This window comes from Vulpes vulpes, chromosome 5, assembly GCF_048418805.1.
Source record: "Vulpes vulpes isolate BD-2025 chromosome 5, VulVul3, whole genome shotgun sequence".
Lineage (NCBI taxonomy): Eukaryota > Metazoa > Chordata > Mammalia > Carnivora > Canidae > Vulpes > Vulpes vulpes.
The window spans coordinates 106,746,953-106,763,775 of NC_132784.1; the positions used below are offsets into that span (position 1 = coordinate 106,746,953).

At 48.2% G+C, this 16,823-nt stretch overlaps 1 protein-coding gene across 5 annotated transcripts in view; it reads left to right on the forward strand.

Annotated features, from left to right (window-relative positions):
• MTARC1 (mitochondrial amidoxime reducing component 1) overlaps positions 1 to 16,823 on the forward strand; it is a 40,815-nt gene that overhangs the window by 9,629 nt on the left and 14,363 nt on the right. For 4 of the 5 annotated variants that reach the window (XR_012001800.1, XR_012001801.1, XM_072759568.1 and 1 more), the window contains exons 3-6: positions 4,341 to 4,503; positions 5,421 to 5,561; positions 10,127 to 10,188; positions 10,272 to 10,343. Coding sequence is in view for 3 of the 5 variants with exons in the window: in XM_072759568.1 (XP_072615669.1) it covers positions 4,341 to 4,503; positions 5,421 to 5,561; positions 10,127 to 10,188; positions 10,272 to 10,343 (438 nt within the window). In the remaining 2 variants the exon portion in view is untranslated. Of the gene's footprint in view, positions 1 to 4,340; positions 4,504 to 5,420; positions 5,562 to 10,126; positions 10,189 to 10,271; positions 10,344 to 11,477; positions 12,357 to 16,823 lie in introns of those variants that run through there. The other variant, XM_072759567.1, reaches the window with a different exon arrangement.

The following is a 16,823-nucleotide window of genomic DNA, read 5'->3' on the forward strand; positions in this document are numbered from 1 at the left end:
AATAAGATGGTATTAATTTGTCCTTAGTTATCAATTTTTCATTTTCAGAGAAAGAGTGTGCTTGTACGCACCTGTGCACAAGAGCTGTTCAGGAGGGGCAGATGGAGAGGGACAGAGAGAGAATCTTCAGCAGGCTTCATGCCCAGCCCAACATGTGGCTCGATCTCATGATTCTGAGATCATGACCTGAGCCAAAATCAAGAATCAGATGCTTGACTGACTGAGCCACCCAGGCCCCCCTAGTTATCAGTAATTTAAAGGAAATGGATTAAATTCTTTTTAAAAAATTTTTTTTATTTATTTCTGATAGTCACACACACACACAGAGAGAGAGAGAGAGAGAGAGAGAGAGAGAGAGAGAGAGGCAGAGGGAGAAGCAGGCTCCATGTACCCGGAGCCCGACGTGGGATTCAATCCCGGGGCTCCAGGATTGCGCCCTGGGCCAAAGGCAGTCGCCAAACTGCTGCGCCACCCAGGGATCCCGGAAATGGATTAAATTATGCAATCATAGACACAGAGGCTAGATGGATAAATAAGATATATATATATATAGGGATCCCTGGGTGGCGCAGTGGTTTGGCGCCTGCCTCTGGCCCAGGGCACGATTCTGGAGACCCTGGATCGAATCCCACATTGGGCTCCCGGTGCATGGAGCCTGCTTCTCCCTCTGCCTGTGTCTCTGCCTCTCTCTCTCTCTCTCTGACTATAATACATAAATCAATAAAAATAATAAAAAGATATATATATATGTATATATATATACATATATATATATATATACTCTAAGAGACTCACTTCAGTTTTAGAGACACACATAGGCTCTGGGTGAAGGGTTGAGAAAAGATACTCTACACACGTGTAAACCAAAAGAGAGCAAGGGTTGCTATATTTAATCAAACAAGGTAGACTTTCAGCCAAAGACTATGATAAGAGACAATGAAGATCATTATATAATGAAAAGGGATAAATTCATCAAGAATATATACCAATCGTAAATATATATATATATATATATATATCCCCACTTTGGAGTTCCTAAATATAGTAAGCAAATAGTAACGGAAATGGACAATATAACAATAGTTGGGACTTCGATATATCCCACTTTCAGTGATGGATAGATCATGCAGAGAGAAAATCGATAATGAAATGTTGGCCTTGAACCCTGCTTCACACCAAGTGGAACCTAACAGACATTGACTGGACATTCTCTCCAACAACGACAGAATATATGTTCTGCTCAAGCACACGAGGAACATTCTAGGTCACGAAACAAGTCAGCAAACCTGGGATTGAAATCATATCAAATAGTTTTACAACCACAATGATACGAAACCGGAAAACAAAATAGGGGGAAAGCTGCAAAGTTTACAAACATGCAGAAATTGAACAGTACACTTCGGAACAACCAGTGAATCAAAGGAGAAATCGAAAGGGAAACTTTAAAAAAATCTTGAAACCAACGAAAATGGAAACACAATTTACCAAAACCTGTGGGATGCAGCAAAAGCGGTTCTCAGAGAGAAGCTTACAGTGATAAATACCCACATTAAAAAAAAAATCTCAAATAAACAGCCTCATTTTATATTTCAAGGAGTTAAAACAAGAGCACATGAAAGCCTGAAGTTAACATAAGGAAGGAAATAACAAAGATCAGAGCAGAAATAAATGAAACAGAGGCCAGAACAATAATAGAAAAGATCAACAAAATGAAGAACTGGCGTATTTATTTTCATTTTTTAAAAAAAATTTGAATATTAGCTGCACACATAAGAGCTGGAGCTTTGAAAAAATAAAATCGACGAACTTTTAGCTGGGTTAATTAAGAAAAAGGAGAGCAGACTCAAGAACGAAAGAGGAGACAGTAAAACTGATACCCCAGAAATACAAAGGATCATAAGAGAAGAAAGTGAACTTGAAATAACTGGGGGGAAGAAACAACCAAACTAGAGTGATGACTACCACCTACTGAGCACATCCGGGACCTGAGAATTGGCACGATCCTAAGACACAGAGTAAGAAATATCTGCAAGGTCACTGAGCTAGTCCTCTGTGGAGACGGGATGCAGGGTGAGTAGGTCTATCTGACTCTTTCCTTTTTCCCAAACTTCGGGCATTTGCACAACACAGCCATGCTTTATGCTGGGTCTCAGGCCACCTCAGCTCTTACAGCTGACCCTTGAATAACGAGTGGGAACTCTGTGGGTCCACTTACATGCAGATTTTTTTTCAATAAGTACAATGCAGTCCTGCAGATTTATTTCTTCTCTTTTATGACTCTCTTAATAACATTTTCTTTATGGGAAGCCTGGGTGGCCCACTGGTTGAGTGTCTGCCTCCGGCTCGGGTAGTGATCCTGGGGTCCCACATCAGGGTCCCCGCAGGGAGCCTGCTTCTCCCTCTGCCTGTGTCTCTGCCTCTCTCTCTCTCTCTGTGTGTCTCTCATGAATAAATAAATAAAATCCTAAAAAAATTAAAGCTCTCTTTTCTTTAGCTTTATTCGTAAGAATAGGGTAGATAATACAAATAACATACAAGATATGTGTTCATCACCTATTTGTTATCCGTGAGGCTTCTGGTCAATAGTAGGCTATTAGTAGTTAAGTTTTGGGGGAGTCAACAGTTATCTGTGGGATTTCCACTGCATGGAGAGTTGACATCTCTAACCCCCATGTTGTTCAAGAGTCAACTATATTAATGTATTTTTTCAAATTGATTCAGTGTCTTAAAAATACCTTAAAGGCATTTATTTTTATTTATTATTATTATTTTTTATTTTTTTTACATTGGTTTTTAAGTTCAATTTGGCATTTATTTTTATTTTTTATTTTTGGGGGGATTATAAATTTTATTGTATTTTATTGTATTTTTTTTATTTTTATAAATTTATTTTTTATTGGTGTTCAATTTGCCAACATAAAGAATAACACCCAGTGCTCATCATTCCGTCAAGTGCCCCCCTCAGTGCCCCGTCACCCAGTCACCCCCAGCCCCTGCCCACCTCCCCTTCCACCACCCCTAGTTCGTTTCCCAGAGTTAGGAGTCTTTCGTGTTCTGTCTCCCTTTCTGATATTTTCCACTCATTTTTTCTCCTTTTGGCATTTATTTTTAAAAAGGAAACTTGGGGTGCCTGGGTGGCTTAGTCAGTTTAAGTGTCCAATGCTTGATGTCAGCTCGGGTTTTGATCTCAGGGTTGTGAGTTCAAACCCTGCACTGAGCTCTGTGCTGGGTGTAGAAACTACTTAAAAGGAAACCTTACATGGGTACCTATACAATTTGCCATGTGGAGAAGGAAATTGAAATAGTAAATATGCTACAGGGGCCCCTGGGTGACTCAGCTGGTTAAGTGTCTGCCTTCAGCTCAGGTCATGATCCCACAGTTCTGGAACTGAGCCCCGTGTTGGGCTCCCTGCTTCTCCCTCTGCCCCTCCCCTGCTTGTGCTCTCTCTCTCTCTTTCTCAAATGGTTAAATAAAATCTTTAAAAAATAAAATCTTTAAAAAACAGAATGTTACCTAATTCTAGCTAGAAATATTGCCTGCAGAGGTGTCTGGACCCGAGGTCTGTTTTTTTTCTTTTTAAAAAGAGATTATTATGCTGTGTTGCTAGAAGTTAAAGCCTTACTAGCGTGAAACTGAACAGAAGCTTTCCTGTCGTCCGCACGTACCGCTCTTACCTTGAATACCCGCAATAGCAATGGTCCTACACTTGGGGAACACTTGCCTACACGGTTTCTTTCCTCTCTGCATCTGTGAGACACACGCGACTCCTATGCAGTCCTGCGTATTGCGTGTCTGGGGCAGGGGAAGGCTTCAAATCCTATGTTTATTGCTAGCAATCAAATCAAATTAGATGATTATTGTTGCCTATAATGTTTTAGATTTTATAGAACATTTTCACATACTTTGCTGTATCTAGTTTCATTATCATCACACGGATAACATATAGCTGGGCCCATTCAGATTGCTGGTTGCCGTCCAGCTGGGTGAACCAGATGTTGCAGTAATTGTGAGTTTACTTCATAGATGCATTGGTTTTCTTCCAGACAACTCAGCATCTTTTCAGGCACGGGATCTTATTTTATTCTCCCGTGCGTTCCTTCCAGATGGGAGGCACAGGTAGGTATCCCTCTGTTGTAAAACGGGGGAGAGCAGGACTTGAAGCTGTGACTTCACTGAGGCTTACCCAGGGGTTCGGAGGCAGGGCCAGGCTAAAATTATGTTTCCAGGTAATTAAGGAACCACAGGGACATCACAGCTTTTCGGGTATGTTGTAGACTGTGGTGGGGGTGTCCGGATTTTCAAAGCCACCGGCCTTCTTTGCTCCCGCCACCCCTTGCAGAGTGCATGGCCTGGAGGTCGAGGGCAGGGACTGTGGAGAGGCTGCAGCCCAGTGGATAACTAGCTTCCTGAAGACGCAGCCCTATCGCCTGGTGCACTTCGAGGCTCACCTGCGACCGAGATATTCTCACCAAATGATGGACGTGTTCCGGCCCACAGACCAGGTCAGAGGAGCCTCCCTTGGCTTTGGCCTTTGGTGTGTCCAGGCTTCGTCAGGAGTGCAGGGCCCATCAGGCAGGGCAGCCTGTCCTCTGAGCTCCGCTCTGTCATTTTGCCAGGCAGCTCCCAGGCAGCTTGGGATTATGAACAACAGGCAAAAATAAAGCCCTTCCTTTGGGGGCTTCATCTGTGCTTCCTGATTTGGGGGACTCTTGCATTTTGACCATGGCCATCTACCTTCCTCCTTATGTAAGGCGTCCAGTGCCTACAGGGCTTCACAACTGTTCTGCGTCCGGATCTTTTCCACACTATTCTGTAATTGAGTGTGGAGTCCAACCTTTGTACCGTGTGATTGCAATTGCCGGGTGACAGGTGGGCAAGTGAGTGTGGGTATGGAGATGCACAGACTTAAAGTGATCAGGTTGGCTCTTCCAGGAAGAAGGCTGCAAGGGTTCATCATAAAAGGAGGGTTGGTAGCACAATGCTGTGGCCATTAAAAAAAAATTACGTAAATGGTCAGTAAATGGACTGGATGTTGATATGCAGGTTGCATAAAAAATAGGTATCCATGGAATCAGTAGTATTTTTTATCACCTGTATTGAGGCCATCAAGCCCATCAATCTTGGGGAAGTTGAGGCAGAGGAAGTGGAGTGGCTTCCTTAAGGGCACTGGCAGTGGCAGCTCTTGATCCCAAGGCCATGTTGTCCTCATTCCATCACATAATTCCTGTCTGCAAGGCTACTTATGACTTCTGAACTACTATCATTTTTCTATATAAAGAACTAAAGAAATATTTAGAAATATTGTGTGTGTGTGTGTGTGTGCGTGCACACATGCAGGTGGAGGGAGGAGAGGGTTCCAGGACCTAGACACATGCGACTTCTGTATGCCACCTTCTAACCATTTCTATTTCCTTACCAGATTGCGTACGCAGATGCCAGCCCATTCTTGGTCCTTTCTGAGGCATCGTTGGCAGATCTCAACTCCAGGCTGGAGAAGAAAGTTAAAATGACTAACTTCAGGCCCAATATCGTGATTTCAGGATGTGATGCATATGCAGAGGTAGTACGATGCTTTCCTTGTCCCTTTCTTAGGATTTAACTTTTTATTTATTTATTTATTTACTTACTTACTTATTTATGATTTTATTTATTTATGATTTTATTTATTTATTCATGAGAGACACACAGTAAGAGAGAGTGAGAGAGAGAGAGAGAGAGAGAGAGAGGCAGAGATACAGGCTCCATGCAGGGAGCCTGATGTGGGACTCGATCCCAGGTCTCCAGGATCAGGCCCTGGGCTAAACGTGGTGCTAAACCGCTGAGCCACCCGGGCTGCCCCTTAACATTTTTTTTAATGAAAGATTTTATTTATTTAATCAAAGGGAGAGTGAGAGAGTGCACAAGTGGGGGGTGGGCAGCGGGAAAGGAGAAGCAGATTACCCGCTGAGCAGGGAGCCCAACGTGGGGCTCGATCCCAGGACCGTGGGATCATGATCTGAGCTGAAGGTACATGCTTAACAGACTGAGCCACCTGTGCACTCTGGGTTTAGTATTTTTTTTTAAGGGATACGAGTCTCTGATGTGCATTAGATTTTTCTGAAGGATTCATTAATTACTGGTTGTATGCTAGACAATTTAGAGTTTTGATTTCTTGAGCATCTAATCAGTGCAGACTTCCGTACGGAGGCACCAATCAAAATGACAGTGCTGGTGTCAGGGGGAAGCTCTGGGTCTGAGACTTCTCAGGACGGTTCCCAGTAGAGTGGTTTTTGAGCTAAATTTGTGTCGCATAAAAGACATGATGCTTGTGGGCCATGGATCAAAGGCAGGGTGTGTGCACGTCTTGCTGAAGTTGGCCTTCCTATTCAATTGATGGTCCCAGGAGATGACGGGCATGTACAGTTTGGCTGCTGAGGGGTAGGAGTGGAGTCCCCACGCCAGATGGCACGGCCCTAAAATTCTCCCAGTGCCACCTTCGATCTGGCCTCAGATGTCTGCACACTTGGGCTCGGTGCCAAGGGCTTCCACTATGCCACGTGATGCTGGCAGCAGGTTTTCCTTTGTCACCGTCCTTGGATATTCTATTTGGTTCTTTCCCTTGTCAACCGTGAAGGCAGAGGTTGGTGGCCTGGGGTTTGGTGAGTGATGACCACCCAGCTGTGGGTATCTGACCAAGGCATGGGCTCTCAGATGGGAATTCCAGAGTTCTGGTGGTGCACGCAGCGCAGGTAGGTGGAAAGTGGAAGAACTGAATCCCCCTGACTGAGCTCGCCTCCCTTATGCTCGGTGGGGAGGGGGGGAATGGATCCCGCCCTTCAGACTGGCTGTGAGGGGCAGCAGGTGTGCTGAAAGAAGCGGTCTAGGAGTTTGAAGCCCACCGTCAAACCCGAGGCCCTGAGGCCTACCTTCAGCTCCCTGGCTGGCCTCCGTAGGACTCTATGCATCCCTCCAAGGCTCCCTTACCTGCCTGGAGAATGGGGTGACCCTTTCTGCCTAGGATTACCTTATAGGTTTGTTAAAGGATCCAAACGGATCCTTAAGGTAGCTTAAGGTAGCCATGTCAGCCAGTGGAGGGCAACACGGTATCCCCACATCACCTCTGACGTTTTACGTGAACCACCCCGAAGCCTAGGGTATCTTCCAGAGACGGCAGGTCAGCTCCCAGCGTGAGCTGCGCCCAGAGCCTGCACTGGGCTGTCTCTCTGTGTTCCAGAGCTCGTCTGCTCTCACTAACGTCCAACACGGTTCGGCCCAACTCACATGAGAGGGGAAAATCAGTGTTGGTTGCCTTTGGCCATCACACCGAAGTTGGTCTTGGACAGTTGTGGCCAGAGAAGCTGTTTCTCCAGAGGGGTTTCCTTGTGAGGGGGCGGGAGGTGGGGAGAAAGGGGTCTGGAAGGTTTCCCTTTAGTGCTCACGGTATGCTTTGTAGCTCTAGGAGGTGAAAGTCACCATTCCTGTTTTAGGAGGGGGAAAGGAGAGGCCTGGGGAGGTGACCTGGCTTGCCCCAGGCTACCCCGTGGCAGGAAGTGGAGGAGCTGGGTCTTGAACCCAGACTGTACCAGGGACCAAAGGAACTCAGAGCATTGGAAGTGGCATGCATGAGGATGGGGCACCCGGATTTGAGTCCGTCTGCTTCTATTAGGGGCAGTGTGACTGTGGACAAGACCTTGCACCCCTTGAGGCCTCTGCTCCTTGCAGTTAGAACATGCAGATGATTTCAGCTGGCTCCTCCCCGATGGCAGCTGTAAGAATCAAGGCCGATAATGTGTGGAGAAGCTCTTGGACATAGAAAGTGTCATAGAGCAGTGGGGGATGGTTTCTGCCCTACAATCAGAGTGACCAGGGGCCTGGCTCAGGCATTCCCCCAAATGTGACTGGCTTTTTTTTTTTTTTAAGATTTTATTTATTTATTTACGAAAGACACCGAGAGAGGCAGAGACACAGGCAGAGGGGGAAGCAGGTTCCCACAAGGAGCCTGATGTGGGACTCGATCCCAGGACCCTGAGCCGAAGGCAGACTTGCAACCGCTGAGCCACTCAGGTGCCCCTGTGACCGACTTTAAATTTCCTTCCCTGGCGATCCTTGTGCCCTGGGTCATATTTCCTACCACGAAGTTCCAAGATGGTCATAAATAGATGACATTGAGTGGGAAGGACCAACCCAGAGTAGGACCTCCGATTTAGACTGGTTTGCACTGCATCTTGTCCTAGAAGCCCTCGTTTCCAACTCTGAGCACCCCCTAACTGGGAACATTTCACATTTTCAGTCGGATGTCCTACAACACTGGCAGAGCGCATGTTGTACTAGTGTGTCACTTGTGCACTGTGAGTTGGTCCCCCTGCGGCCTGTGGCCTCTGGATAGACGCGTGGGCAGCACGGTTGCTTCTGCGGAGATCACAGTCCTGGGTGGTCAGGTGGTGAGCAGGCCAGCGAGGCAGGCCGGGAGGGCGGTGAGCACAGGGTGTCAGGTGGCCCGGGGGTGTTCCTGACCCAGACTGGAGGGGACGTGAGGGCCACCATGGGTCTGCTCGTGCTCAGGCCCCAGACCCCATCACATTTCTGGCTTTCCTATGGTGGAATGTTTTTTTTTTAACTTTATTTACCTTATTTACTTTATTTATTTTGACTCAATCCCCAGCAGTTTCAAGTGTCCATAAAAGGGGCTCTGGAAATACTTCTTTAATTAATAATAAGTTAATTTCTTAACCGGAACCCACATTTCTCTTCTCTTGTTTTTCATGACCGTAGTGCCCCCTGGTGGGCAAAATGGGCTGGGGCTGCCCTAATCCAGGTGACCAGCTTTTTGGACCATTGTGACACCTGCAGTTAAGAGAATTATTTTATTTTATTTTATTTTATTTTATTTTATTTTATTTTATTTTATATTTTATTTTAAAATTCTATTCTATTCTTTATTATTAATTTATTATTTTATTTCATTTTAAAATTTACTCGTAAAAATTTTCTTTACTTACTCAAGAGAGACACAGAGAGAGGCAGAAACACAGGCAGAGGGAGAAGCAGGCTCCCTGCGGGGAGCCTGATGTGGGACTCGATCCCAGGACCCTGGGATCATGACCTGAAAGGCAGATGCTCAACCACTGAACCACCCAGGCGTCCCGAGACCCATTTTATGATTAAACACTGCAACTTATAGCAAGAATGATACATCCTCTCAGAGTTAAAATTCTGAGTCTGCAGGTCTCTGGCTTGTGACCAACAAAGGAGTGGGTGGGTTGGTTTTAATTCAAGAATTAAAAAAAAAAATTCAAGAATTTTTGTCTTAAGCCCTCAGGCAGCTGGCACTTCTCTCCCGGGGTAAGAAGTTCAAGACTATGATCAGATGTCCTTTGTCTCCTGAGTGTCTTCCTTCTAATTATTCCGAGTCTTCTCACCCTTCTTTTGTGCCTTCCAAAGTCTCTGTTCTGGAAGGTTCCATTCAAATCCTATCTCTTCCGTAAAACCTGCCCTGACCAGAGCAACCTGAGGCTTTGTTCCCCTAAACCTCCAGATCCATTCTTGCTTGTGCAGGTAAACCTACAACAGGGCTTTCTCTCAGAATGTCTGAAACTTCAGAAAACATCATGATCATTAGCTTTTACTATTTCCCCTGAGGGCAAGTCATCGATTTGATTTGTCCCGAAAAGTAGGCACCAGTGACCCAGGCTGTGGGCAAATGCCCGAGGAGCCCCCTGGGCTGGAGCACTTTGTTCCCAGGCCAGTGGGGATGCAGAGAGGAGGGCATTGGGATCTAAATCCCCCCGAGGCATGCACAGTGTAGACTGATCCCCCTCCACACACCGACTCTCTCTCTGTCATCCACACCCCCTATCAGCCTGACCCTTCCATTCCCACCCCCACCCCCACTTCACTGGCATCCCTCAGGGGAAGTTTGGCCAGTGAGAGCAGAGGGAGCACTGCCCTTTGGGAGGATGAGCTGACATGTCGCAGGCAGTGAGGGGACCAGAAGGTGTGTGGCTTCTCAGGGTCCATGCCCTCAACTGCCATCTTTGGCCTAAGTGGCTTTGTTGGGGAGCACCTCCCGTGGAGTCCCTACCCAGGTGTGTGTGTCAGCCCCAGGGCTTGGAAGCGCTCATGTGAATTTTGTGCTTTGTCCCCCAGGATTCATGGGATGAGATTCTTATTGGGGACGTGATACTGAAAAGAGTAATGGCTTGTTCTCGGTAAGGAGCTTCCACCTGGCGGGGTGGGGGGCAGGGTCAGTCGGCGTTGTCCCTCGTATGATGCTCTGTGTGTGTGCGTCCAGGTGCATTTTAACCACGGTGGACCCAGACACTGGCGTCATGAGCAGGAAGGAGCCGCTGGAGACCCTGAAGAGGTGAGTCTGGGCCGCTTGATCTCTGCAGTGAAAACACCAGGGACACACAGTCTGGGAGCTGCAGGGGGTCCTAGTGACGGGGTAACTTGGGCGAGGTCCCTGGGTGCCATGCTTGTGAGAATACCTGGCTGCACAAATAATTTTATTTCTCGTTTAGAATTCACGATTCAAATGGACCAATTTAAGAAATGCATTGCTTAGGTATTTTGGCGAATTATATATATTATGATGCTACCAACTGCTGGGCCACCCGAGTGGAGTCCCGAATAAAGCAGATTTTAAGCCTAGGGACTGCCTGACATGCCAGCTGAGCTGTTCAGAGGTGAAGCCCCCTGATGTCTGTCACTTATTTGAAAACACTTGAGGGCAGCCCGGGCGGCTCAGTGGTTTAGCGCTGCCTTCAGCCTAGGGCATGATCCTGGAGACCCGGGATCGAGTCCCATGTCAGGGTCCCTGCATGGAGCCTGCTTCTCCCTCTGCCTGTGTCTCTGCCTGTGTGTGTGTGTGTGTGTGTGTGTGTGTGTGTGTGTGATGAATAAATAAAAAAATCTTTAAAAACAAAAACAAAAAACACTAGAAAATGATAATTGATGGCTAGATAAAGGTAGGATAAAGGAAATACAGTCAAGTGTTAGGTGTAGGGTCCAGGCGGTTGGTAAGTGGACGTTTGCTACAAAGCTCGGCTCGTCTGCGTGTCTGGGAGGCCTCATACTGCGGCGTGTGTTGGAACAGCAGTCAGGGGAGTGGGGCTTTGAGAAGCAGCGAGGCCCCGCTGGCTGTTGCTCCAAATGCTCTCACTCTTTGAGCGTCAGGACGAAGTGGAATCCGGTCTTGCTCCTTCCTGGGGCCACAGAGGCGGGAGGAGGCCTGGGGGAGTCAGGAACCCGGGCTCTGCTGCCCACTCTTGAGCTCCTCAGCAGGCGGGGGTGTTCGTCCCTCTGAAACGAGGTGGGTAGGACAGATCTGGGTGATTCTGTGTGCAGACCAGCTGGGTGCTTTTGGGGACTGACCAGCACCGAAGGGTGATGCTACTCGGTGCCTGCGGCCCCTTCCCTCTGGATTCAGGAAGTGCCTCTGCCGCCAGGAATAGCTTCCTGAAAGCCTTTGTGTTTCCATTCTCCTCTGACTCTTTAGGGCTCGCCTCCCTGTGAAGCCGTGTTTGTGGGACGGGGACGACTGACCCCAGTGCAGAGTGAGGGCCAGCAAGCGGGGGGTGCAGCGCAGCTCCCCTGATCTTCTGCAGGCCCTCTCCTGGCCAGTGGTCACCCCCACCAGCTCCTGACACCCCAGGAGAGGCAGCAGCCGGCCCAGGTGTCCTGTCCTGTCTGCTCCGGGGATGGAGATGGCCGAGAGGCAGTAATCTCCGCACTCTCAGGGACAGGTGGCCGAGAGAGGCCCAGCCCCCTGACATAAGTCATGGGAAGTGAAGCAAACTGTGGTGGCCAGAAGACCTTCCCCGCTCTCGGGCAGGTTGCTCAGAGCCAGTCTGCATTTTCCTGTGTCCTCAGGTGCCCAGGGGCTGTGAATGCAGCTTCTAGGCAGGGAGACCTCTGCCAGCCTGACCTAGTGAAGCCTGCGGCCCCCTCGCAGAGGGCAGGATGGCAAAGCAACGAGGGGAAAAGAAATGCGTCTGGCTCTGCTGAGCATCCGCCGGACCGAGGCTCAGGGGACACTTGGTCTACAAAATCCTCCCAGTGGGTGGCACGTGTGAGGCCTGCTGGCTAGTGGGGAATATGAAGATGGAATTACTCTTTTCTGTTCTCTTTTCTCTTTCTTTCTTTCTGATTTCATTTATTTATTTTATTTTAGAAAAGGGAGGAGGGACGACAGAGGGGCAGGGAGAGAGAGTCCCAAGCAGACTCTGCGCTGAGTGTGGAGCCCCGACACGGGGCTCAATCCCAGGATCCTGAGATCGTGACCTGAGCCAAAACCAAGAGTTGGACCCTCAACCGACTGAGCCACCCAGGCACCCTCTACTCTTTTCTTTCTTTCTTTCTTTCTTTCTTTCTTTCTTTCTTTCTTTCTTTCTTCCTTCCTTCCTTCCTTCCTTCCTTCCTTCCTTCCTTCCTTCCTTTCTTTCTTTCTTTCCTCTTTCTTTCTTTCTTTCTTTCTTTCTTTCTTTCTTTCTTTCTTTCTCTTTCTTTCCTTGAAGATTTTATTTATTTATTCATGAGAGAGACAGAGACACAAGCAGAGGGAGAAGCATGTTCCCTGCCGGGAGCCTGATGCAGGACTCGATCCCAGGACCCCAGGATGACGACCTGAGCCAAAGGCAGACACTCAACCATTGAGCCACCCAGGTGTCCCTACTCTTTTCTTCCTTAAGGGAGAGTGACTTCCACATTGATCCCTCTGGCTTAAGAAGTGGTGGGAGTCTTTCATTGCTGCTTCTGTGATGTCTGGCTCCTAATAGAAAGGGGAAAGCATGTTTGCTTAGTAGATGCAAAAGTTTTGTTGGACATGTGAATACTTGGACAGTAAGGACATTTGCCACTTGTGTGAGGCTGTGTTGAGCTAAAGACAGAAAGATATAGCGGTAATACCGTGGGAAGAGACAGACAGCCCCCACCCCCAGCTCCATCTGGCTCTGTCACCAGCTGATTGGGTGACCTTGGCAAGTCACTTAGCTTCTTATGCTTCAGTTTCTTTATTGGTAAAAACTAGACTAATAAAAATTAGACTAATAATACCTCTCTTGGTTGATCAGAATAAGGCAGGAAATATGATTTTAGAAAATAGATGAGGGCTGCCTGGATGGCTCAGTGGTTGAGCATCTGCCTTTGGCTTCGGTCCTGACCCCTGTGGGATGGAGTCCCACATCAGGTTCCCCACAGGGAGCCTGCTTCCCCCTCTGCCTGTGTCTCTACCTTTCTCTGTGTCTCTCATGAATAAATAAATGAAATCTTAAAAAAAAAAAGAAAATAGGGATCCCTGGGTGGTGCAGCAGTTTTAGCACCTACCTTTGGCCCAGGGTGCGATCCTGGAGACCCGGGATTGAGTCCCACATCGGGCTCCCGGTGCATGGAGCCTGCTTCTCCCTCTGCCTATGTCTCTGCCTCTCTCTCTCTCTCTCTCTCTCTGTGACTATCATAAATACATAAAAATTAAAAAAGAAAAGAAAAGAAAATAGATGGTAAAATGTTGTACACAATGGCCATGTGGGTGCTGGTTGTTGATAGTCTATGAACTTGACGCCTTCTGGGAGAAGGAGAAGCCTGGACACGCTTCTCTCTGCCCTCTGAAGCTGCATTAAATAAAACCCAGCTCAGATCTGCTCAGTCTCTAGGGCTCCCCTCCCCTGAGCTACCTTCAAGTGCTGCATCATTCTTAACCTGGCCATAGGGATAATAGGTTGTGAGGCCTCAGAAATGACCTGTTCCCTAGGGTGGGGACCCAGCGGTGAACCAGACACCTGTTTGTAATCATGCCCTGGGCATTGGCTAGTAACCAAGCACACCAGGCAGAGAAAATAATGAGGAGCCCTCACAGTGCACAGGACTTTACAGGTAGTGGTGTTTGCACTCACACGCCACCCTTTCAGTTTGGAGACCTTTGTTTAAGTTAAACGAAGTGGCTTGGACCTCCGTTCATTAGAGTAGTCATGTGTTTCCTATTCATTGGAAAACAAAATGCATTAAGAAAGGATTTTGTTTTTTTTTTTTTTTTTAAAGATTTATTTGTTTATTTGACATTGCATGAGAGAAAGAACACGAATAGGGAGAGCGCAGAGGGAGAGGGAGAAGCAGACTCCCCGCTGAGCAGGGAGCCCAACACAGGGCTCAAGCCCAGGACTCTGAGATCATGACTTGAGCCAAAGGCAGATGCTTAACTGACTGAGGCTTCCAGGTACCCCAAGAAAGGAGCTTTTATTTTTTTATTTCTATTTTTAAAAATATTTTATTTATTTATTCATGAGACACACACACACAGAGGCAGAGACATAGGCAGAAGGAGAAGCAGGCTCCATGCAGGGAGCCCGACTTGGGACTCGATCCTGGGACTCCAGGATCAGGCCCTGGGCTGAAGGCAGTACCAAACCGCTGAGCCACCCGGGCTGCCCTATTTTTATTTTTAAAAAGATTTGATTTATTTATTCATGAGACACACACAGAGGCAGAGACACAGGCAGAGGGAGAAGCAGGCTCCCTGTGGGGAACCTGACAAGACTTGATCTCAGGACCCTGGGACCCAACCTGAGCCAAAGGCAGACGCTCAACCCCTGAGCCACTCAGTTGCCCCCAAGAAAAGAGCTTTTTTTTTTTTTAAAGATTTATTTTTATTTATTTATGATAGACATAGAGAGAGAAAGAGAGAGAGAGAGAGAGAGAGAGAGAGAGAGAGGCAGAGACACAGGCAGAGGGAGAAGCAGGCTCCATGCAGGGAGCCCGATGTGGGACTTGATCCCGGGACTCCAGGATCTCACCCTGGGCCAAAGGCAGGCACCAAACCCCTGAGCCATTCAGTTGCCCCCAAGAAAGGAGCTTTTAAATGAGTTTGTAATTTATTAATCCCAACCAAAAAATATATATTTGAAAAAAATCAGGAGCACCTGGGTGCCTCAGTGGTTGAGCTCAGTGGGTTAAGCGTCTGCCTTGGGCTCCGGTCATGATCCTGGGGTCCTGAGATCCAGCCCCACTTCGGGTTCCCTGTTCATTGGGGAGTCTGCTTGACCTTCTCCTTCTGCCCGTGTCCCTCACTCGCACTCAAATTTCTGTGTCAAATGAATAAATAAAATCTTAAAAAAATGAAAAAAGAAAGAAAATCATAGAGGATCTGGGTAAGATAAACAGCGTGTGTGCAGGGGGTTGAACAAAAGCTAGGTGTGCCTGTGGTCCCAGGCCGCTCGCAGTACCGCTCAGCCCCACAAGGGGCCGCCGCCGACCTCCCTTACGGGGCTCCCCATGGTCCTGCCCTGGTGTTAGGGGGAGCTGCAGGTGGGGGAGGCCTGGGGAGGGAGGTGGGGAATGGAAAGTTGTCCCTTTCCATTCCTAGGCGGAGAAATGGACTGCCACCTGCAGACCAGGTGACCCAGCCTGCACTCCTGCAAACCAACTTTTCTTGCCTCACTTTGTGCTGTTTGCTGGGCTGGGCTGGGAGGGGCCCTCCCCTCCAAGTTACCTGGTAGGGGAGTGAGTGTCTATGTGAGTGGCTGATGGGAACAGGCAGGTGAAACCTATGAGTAGCCAAACCCTGTGTACAAGAATTAATAATATAAATTTTTTAATGATTTTTAAAATTTAATTAACAGAGAGAGAGAGCGAGAGAGAGCCCACAAGCAGGGGGAGTGGCAGGCAAAGGGAGAGGGAGAAGCAGGCTGTCTTCGGAGCAGGGAGCCTGGTGCAGGACTGGATCTCAGCACCCTAGGATCATGATCCCAGCCAAAGGCAGACGCTCAACTGACTCAGCCCACCCAGGTGCCTCAAGAATGAATAATATTGAACTGCCCAATTTTTCTCAAGTTTGTGCATGGACCCAGAAGGCATATAGGTGACCAGGGATCCATCGCATCCTGGGTAGGAAGCATGGTGACTGCGGGTAGGGTGGCCAGACCTGGCCTGACCCCGTAGATCTGTGCTCTGGGGCACGCTGGTTACTCCTCCGAGACTCACCTGCAAAGGGAGGTAACTCACGTTGTCACCTGCACCTGTTGTAAGGATTAGGAGATTCCTGTATGAGAAGAGGCACCAAAGTCCCACTTTCAGTACCCGCCCCCCTCCACCCGAGATAATCAGAACCGAGGACCCAGGCTGTAGAACTTGGCAGAAAGGAGAAATTCCAAGCCATAAAAGTAGCCCATCTGGCTCCATCCTGAAGAGGCCACTCTCTGATGGACCCAGATCCTAAAATGTCACTGGTATTGCACAGTGACCAGAGAGGCAGGTGAGGGCAGGCGCCTGGGTTCCCAGGGTCCAAGGTCATTGTGAGGACCCGAGTGCTGAGCCGGGGAGTCCTGGGGGTGAGGCAGGGCAGCCTGGAGCAGCAGCTCACGCCTTTCATCCACTCGATTGCCCCTTTGTTCGTTCAGTCGACCTTTCTGGAGGGGCCACAGCATGCCAGGCAGTGTACCAGGCTGCAGGCCCGCCGCTGTGAGCAGGCCGCGCAGGGCACCTGCAGTCTGGCAGGGAGCCCAGAGTCTGGGAAGGAGCCTCTGGATTTGATCCTCTCCTGTTCTGGTTGCTTATCCCCCATTTCTGATTTGAAGAACAAAATAAGGCCCAGGTCACCACAAAAGACTTTTTTCCCCCCTTTTTTATTTTTTTAAAGATTTATTTATTTATTTACTTATTTATTTATGATAGACCTAGAGAGAGAGAGAGGCAGAGACACAGGCAGAGGGAGAAGCAGGCTCCATGCTGGGAGCCCGACGCGGGACTCGATCCCGGGACTCCAGGATCGCACCCTGGGCCAAAGGCAGGCGCTAAACTGCTGAGCCACCCAGGGATCCCCCTTCCCCCCCCTTTTTAAAAATTTTTTTTTTTT